The sequence below is a fragment of the Sus scrofa genome, chromosome X (genome assembly GCF_000003025.6).
Source record: "Sus scrofa isolate TJ Tabasco breed Duroc chromosome X, Sscrofa11.1, whole genome shotgun sequence".
NCBI lineage: Eukaryota > Metazoa > Chordata > Mammalia > Artiodactyla > Suidae > Sus > Sus scrofa.
This window is the reverse complement of record NC_010461.5, coordinates 89,736,623-89,744,011: the sequence shown is the minus strand read 5'-3', so window position 1 is coordinate 89,744,011 and position 7,389 is coordinate 89,736,623. Positions and strand designations below refer to the sequence as shown.

Sequence of the window (7,389 nt, the reverse complement as noted above, 5' to 3'; positions counted from 1 at the left end):
GGCAATTGTCTACAGTCAGATTTGACCAGCACTCCCTCATTTTTTCCCCTGCTTGCTGTCTACAAATCAATCCTTTGAGCATTTCCCTTTGTGAATCCCAGTCTGTTTCCCGTTTGACCTACTATGGATTGGCCCCTGTCTTAGTGCCTTGTTTTCCCCTAAAAGAAGATACCCTCTGAGAAAAACTGGCTGCCCCACGAGCCAGCAGGGCCTAGACCTGCTACCAAGCCCTGGAGAGGCACAGAGCTGGGTATCTGGCTAAGTGGATGTAGAGGTAAGCATATTTTCTAGAACTGGCACTTTGCAGATCCTGAGACTGCAAAGAGAGTGTAGCCAAGGGGCCTTTTACAAGCCTCTGTTTTTTTGTTTTTTGTCTTTTCAGGGCTGCATCCATAGCATATGGAGGTTCCCAGGCTAGGGGTCGAATCGGAGCTGTAGCCGCTGGCCTAGGCCACAGCCACAGCCACGCCAGATCTGAGCCACTTCGGCAACCTACACCACAGCTCATCGCAATGCAGGATCCTTAACCGACTGAAAGAGGCCCGGGATCGAACCGGCAATCTCATGGTTTCTAGTTGGATTCGTTTCCAATGCGACACGATGGGAACTCCCTCTGTTCCTTTTAATGGAAGAACTTGGTTGCATTTCTGGGAAGACGGCTTTTGCTGCTCAGGGGAAACAGGCTCACATCATGGATGGTATCCTCACACCATAACAGGTATAGGCTCCTCTAAAATGTGAAAGGACTTCAGAGCAGAAACCTTTATGGAGGCCCAGGGCATCCCACTTGGCTTCAGTCACCACATTTGTCCTCAGCATCTTCTCAATAAGATGCTCATCTCGGTCCACGGCAAGCAGTGAGGGCTGGAAAGATAGACCGGGCTCCTTGTCGATGCGAGGCCCCACCAGCCGTGAGGTGCGGTCCAGCGGTCTCGGCAGCCACGTTCCGTGAGAGCTGACGGGGCCCCTGAGTAGCGCCCGCCTTGGGGCGCCAGATGCTGTATCAGGGCCAAAGCCGGGCCTGCAGGGCAGGTGGCCAGAACTTGGAAGGAATTCTCTTCCGCAGCCCGGGGTCCAGGCTTGGCCCCAGCGAGCCGCCCTGCCAGCCTCTGCCGCCCGGGGCCTCGCGCATTCCGCGCCCCCGCCCCCTCCGCCCTTCCCCCTGCCTCGCCCCCTCCCTCGTCCCCTTCTCCTCCCCCCACCAGCTGTCCCCTTTCCCCGGGGCGGTGAGACAGCCGGAGCCTGGGAAGAGGCGGCCTCGGGCCGGAGGGGGCGTGGTGGGGAAGGGAGGAGGCGCGGGGGTGAGGGGATAAGGAGGCCCGGGCGGCGGGGCCCCCCCAGCCACTGCGTCGCCCGCCCGGGAGCCGGGTGCCGCCGCCGCCGCTCGCCAGCAGCCCCTCGGCCCGGGCCGGGGGCAAGATCCGCCGCGATCTGGAGGCTCCGTGTCACTCCCCGACAGCCATGAACTGCAGCGAGAGCCAGCGGCTGCGGACCCTGCTGAGCCGCCTGCTGCTGGAGCTGCACCACCAGGGCAACGCCAGCGGCTTGGGCGCCGGCCCCGGGCCGAGCGTGGGCATGGGGGTCGTGCCGGACCCCTTCGTGGGCCGCGAGGTGACCAGCGCCAAGGGCGACGACGCCTATCTCTACATCCTGCTCATCATGATCTTCTACGCCTGCCTGGCCGGGGGACTCATCCTGGCCTACACCCGCTCCCGCAAGCTCGTCGAGGCCAAGGACGAGCCGTCCCCGGCCTGCGCCCAGCACGAGTGGGTCTCGGGAGGCGCCCCGGCCGCTGCCGACGCCGAGACTGCCGCCGGCTCGCCCGCCGAGGGCTGCCGCCTGCTCGCCCCCGCCGGGCTACCCGCCCCGGCTCTGGCCCGGGCCCCCGAGGGGGTCTAGAACCGTCACCCCAGCTCGCTGACTCGCTCGCGCCCTCCTCAACTCGCTCATCCCTGGGCGCAGCATCCGCCTGCCTTGCCGCCTTTTCCTCTTCTCTCCTTCCAGGGTTCACCTGAGGCCCCGACAACGCCGAGAAGCCAGGAGACCTGGCCTGGAAGGCCCTGGAAGAAGCACCACCCTATCCACTCCGGGGCAGCCTCTCCCAGCTCTTCCCCGCACCCCAGACCCCCCAGCCCCTCCCCGCACACCCTACTGCACTAAACTGCCTCTGCTCTCTTGTCTTCAGACAGCCCTGACACCACGCTCCAGCCCTTTGGGAACTGAATCCAACACGTCCAACACTTGGCAGTGAACTGAGGCAGCGAAGTCTATCCCAACTCTGGGCCGTCTAACTGGCAGCTGCTCCCGGGGCTGCCAGGGACTGCTCACTCTGCAGAGCCAACAGGCTTGCCATCACTGCCAGGCCGGCTGCGGCAGCTCCGGCTTCCTGTTGCCTTAGGGACAGAGACAAAGCAAATGAAGAGACCTCAAACATCTTTTCCCTCCCTCCCTCCCTCCCTCCTTCAGCAGGGAGCTAGCAGGACGCTAGGACCAGTCTGGGGCATAGAATGGACTTAATGGGGACTGGAGGGGGAGGGGGGCTTCAAGGGAAAGGGGAAGACCTAGGACCCCCAACTGTGCAGCTTTTCGTGCATCCAGTTGTCATCCCAAAGGTAACTTGCCTGATTTGGGGTTGCTTTGCCATCTTCTGCCCTGGCTAAACACGGCTGGGCGTATCACCCCAATACTTCCAAATGCCTCTCCTGTATTGATTCAGTTGTTATAGCAGCTGTCGGCTTCATCCGTGGAACGCGAGGCTCAGGCATCTCTTGCTCTGTATCCTGGGGATTGTCAGAGGCAGGTAATAAAGGTCGTTTAAACAATAACCTAAGACTCTTTTCTTCTCAAAGATCCCAACTTTGAGACCGCCATACTATAGAGAGAAGGAATCCTTTTTTGCTTGCGGAAATGATGTTTAGATTTGGGAGTTGGGCTCTTGTGATACCTATGTATAATCCCGTTCCCATGCAATAGATGTCATTGTGGATGAGGAAAAAGGTTTATATGTGGCTAAATTGGTTGATTTTTTTCAAGTGTTTCCAAGTTATAACTGCTTTGTTACTTCTCAGCTCCTTTCCCCTTAATTCTGAAGCGGTTTCAAATATCATACTGCTAAGTAAGGAGTGTCGCCTTTCCTTTTGCAGCTTTTGGGGATACATTTAAAAACAACCTCTCATACCCATTGCTATTAGCTATCATCAAAGTTAAGTTTTAGAAGCCACTGTCGTACTGCTCTCAACGAAATGGCTTATTAAAAGAGAAAAAGCCACCAAACAGTGTAAATCGTAAGTCAGATAGGAGATGCTTGAACTAAAGCTATCTTAACCAATGATGGGTTAAGTTAGAGGTGTAGGTTTATTGATTTATTCTCCTTCCCTGAAGGTCATTGGAAATTTGCCTTAGAAGCTTAAATGCTTATACCTGATGATGGCTGTTTGGGCTCCATCAAACGCACATAAAATCACCTAGCATTAAGCCAACTTGCTACAAGACAGCTGGTTTCTCAGGAATAGCAGGACAAAGATATTATGGATTACTTAAATGCACTGATAATGCACAAGCCTCATTCAAAGCATTGGTTTTGACCTTGCAGCCCATCTGGTGGTTTCCTGGTGCCATTAATAAATTAAATGAACTTACTTTCATTCCCAGGATTCACTCCTTGAAGATATACTGGCCTTGCCCTGTTGGCTCCTCTCCAGTCCTAGTTCCAGCCCTAAGGTTGCCCCCTCTCCTTGCAGGTGGGGGCCAAGGATTGGGCAGCAGTCCGAGACAGTGAAGGGAAGAGAGGCGATGCTGGGAGAGCCATCTCAGGGCTGGGCAGGGAGACCTGGGCGGGATGCAGGAGGAGGACACAGATACCCAGCCATGCCAGGGGCATGTGGGCGGCGAGTGGCAGTCCTCAACCTTGTATTTCAGGTGCAACAATGTCCCTCATTTATCTGGCATAACTGGGGACACAGGTGGTTTGATAATGAAGCATGATCACGGCTTGTTGAAATTCTGTAGACATTTGTGCTATTTTTCGTAGACATTAAAAAAACTGCCCCCCAAAAGGCAGCTGGGAGTAGTTGGGATAATACCCATAATAAGCATGAATGTGCCAGCTGTGGGAAGCAAATCCCATTGCCGAAACAGTCCTGCTTTTAAATCCATTTTAACCTTTTTATAATGATGAGGCTCCTTGTTAAGCACAGGGAGTTGGGAGGGGGGCAGCCACAGCGTTCTCCTGGAGAGAAAAGCGAGCTGGCCTGGCGAGAGCAATTTGCTTTATTGCCCAGTCGCTTTTCTCAAACACTTTCAGGGTTGCAACTGTGTCCCAGATAATGAAGTTTCCCAGAAGTCTGGACACTCGACTCTCTACCAACCGGTGGGGGTGTCAACAGCACTGAAGCCGTCGTCCTGTGGTCGGCAAAAGAGAGAAGAAGGGAAAACTTAAGGGCCTGGCCAACCCGGACTTTTAAGAATATATTCCTGAATAGCACGAGCTGACTGTACAAATGGGGAAAATTTTAACCTTCTCCTTAAGGTGATTTTAATCAATGAGAGTGATTTTTTTTCCCACTCCTCTTCCCCCCCGCCCCCGCCCTGCCTCCGGTCCATTTCCCCCTTCTGTGTAAGCAGGTCCCATTTCGGTTCAGGTTCAGAGCTTTGCTCCATCACCACAATGAAGAAGATGACCCACACGTCTTTACTTGTAACTTGAGGCTTTCCACAAAGTGGGGCGAGGGGATGTTTTGAGTTCCAATGTCTGGAAGTGCTCATCAACAGTGCAGACATAAACAGAAGTTTTCCTCCCATTACAGACATCATTTTGTGTTGTCAGTTCACCTTTCCAGAGGGATGCAAATGGGGTCTTTCCTTTGCTTGCAGTTACCTTCTTCTGCTTTTCAATTTGCCTTCTCCTTTCGAAACCAAAGATCTGCGTGTGATTTGTAGCGACAGAAAAGGGACTGGGCTGCTTTCCAAACACGCTCGCCTGACGGCCGAAGCAAGTGCACTGTGGTGTCGTGGAGGGAGCACAACACGAGAATCAGGAGAACTGTGGTCCAGCCCCGGCTTTGCCATGTAAGGGCTTTGTCTCTCAAGGGGGAGCCGCTTAACCTCTCCGGGCCCATCTCCGCAACTGTGGGGGTTTGTGAAGCAAGTGAGACAACAGAAAGCAGAAGTACAGCAGCTATAGAAGTATACGGTGTTCTGGTTATCTTTTCCTTCCTTGGGGAGTGCCCTTGGGTCGTTGTGTGGGGGAAGCGAGGAAGGGAAAATTCTCTACTGTGCAGTCTACTCGTGTTGTTCAAAGAAGAAGACTGCAGAGACTTGGCCAGTAGCTCCCAGATTTCTGAGCCTATTTTCTCCATTCTCAGAATCTTTGGACAACTAGAAATCTCTGCATAACCGTCTCCCCGTCTTACTCTACTCCCTTTGACCTGCAGGCCTGTAAGTGTCCTTTAAAAAACACAATAGGAGTTCCCGACGTGGCTCAGAGGAAATGTCCATGAGGACGCAGGTTCGATCCCTGGCCTCGCTCAGTGGGTTAAGGATCCAGTGTTGCGGGAGCTGTGGTGTAGGTTGCAGACGCAGCTCGGATCTGCTGTGGCTGTGGCTGTGGCTGTGGCGTAGGCCGGCAGCTGCAGTTCCAATTTGGCCCCTAGCCTGGGAACCTTCCTATGCCGTGGGTGTGGCCCTAAAAAGACAAAAAAAAAAAAAAAAAAAGACAATAAATACTGTATTTTCAGGCTCCCTCACGACCGGTGTCTAGACTTTGAAGACACAAGTCAGAGATTGAGAGAGGGCATAAGAGAAGAGAATGAACAGGATGAATCGCAGGCTGTGGGCTTCCTGTGGGAGGTAGGAGGAAGAGCAATCTAGAACATTCTGTGAAGGTAAGGGAGCATGAATGAGGACCCCCAAGGATGACTAGATTAGACTGGTCAACAGCCAAGCCTAGGTGAACTTGAACCATCCATTAGAACGGCTTTGGGGGACATTAAACGGAAAGTTACCTTTCAGCCTTTTTCGTTACGTAGCCTACACTACAGCCTATCCAGGAGGACAAATGATGTGATGAAGGCAATTCTTCTTTCTGTGCTAGGTCTTAGAACATGGAACCCAAGTGACCCCACCAGTTCCTCATCAGTTATATTTTTGTTATTGAATGATTCTTTAAAATCTCCCATGCTTTACGAGCGTCAGAAATTTCACACACATGATTCCATATCATGTCACAATAACCCTTTTTCTCCCCCACCCCTGTCTTGCGCCTCCCCCTTTCCCTCTCCCCACTGGTATCCACTGGTTTGTTCTCTATATCTGTGAGTCCTATCAGCTGTGTTTTCAGGGGTGCAGGGTCATGGTAAAAGCTGTGGCCTGAGCCTCTTCCTTTGAAGAGAGTATATAGTCAGAACAACAGGGGGATAGTTCAGATACATTTTTTTTTAAAAAAAAATTGTGGTACAACACACATAGCATAAAATTCACCAGCTTAGCCATTTCAAAATGTGTAGAGTTCAGTAGTATTAAGTAGCCATATTGTTTCTGTCACAGTGCCCTTGAAGTCAGAGAAAAAAGCAAGCAGCTAAATTATATAGAAGAGGCAGGGCCTGGAGTTCCCATCGTGGCTCAGTGGTTAATGAATCCGACTAGGCACCATGAGGTGGTGGGTTTCATCCCTGGCCTCGCTCAGTGGGTTAAGGATCCAGCGTTGCTGTGAGCTGTGGTGTGGGTCGCAGATGAGGCTCGGATCCCTTGTTGCTGTGGCTGTAGTGTAGGCTGGCAGCTACAGCTCCGATTCGACCCCTGGCCTGGGAACCTCCATATGCCGCGGGAGCGGCTCAAAAGGCAAAAAAAAAAAAAAGAAGAAGAGGCAGGACCTTATCATTGCTTCAGATGACTCCTCCTCTAGGGCATTCACATTTTATGAGACCTCTCAGGGCAATGCAAAGGTGAAACCCAAGGAGAGAAACCCGAGTTGTGAATTTCAATGGAATCCGGACAGAGAGCTATCTGGAGATGTCTCTGCACGTTGGGGAAGAGCGGTACTGAACTTCCCACAATTCCTCACAGAACACCCACCTCAGACCAGCCTAATGACAAGATGGAACATGTTTCTGTGACCATGATGGAAGGAGACAAAACACGACCATTTTACAATGTTATCTAACCACAGACAAAAACGAAGTTACTGTGAAACTCACAAAGTACCAAACATTCTCATGATCTAGAGCCCATACCCTATGCACTATCCTATGTAGAAAGTCGGAAGGCTGGGCGCTTTTTTTTGGCTGAGCCCTCCCACACACGGAAGTTCCTGGGCCAGGGATCGAACCTATGCCACAGAGGTGATAATGCCACATCCTTAACCTGCTGATCCACCAGGGACCTCCACATGGT

At 52.6% G+C, this 7,389-nt stretch overlaps 1 protein-coding gene across 1 annotated transcript; it reads left to right on the top strand.

Annotated features, from left to right (window-relative positions):
* Positions 1,280 to 2,825, top strand: KCNE5 (potassium voltage-gated channel subfamily E regulatory subunit 5). The gene has a single exon (XM_005673826.3). It carries the CDS (start codon positions 1,462 to 1,464, stop codon positions 1,897 to 1,899), a length of 438 nt encoding a protein of 145 aa, XP_005673883.1. The 5' UTR covers positions 1,280 to 1,461; the 3' UTR covers positions 1,900 to 2,825.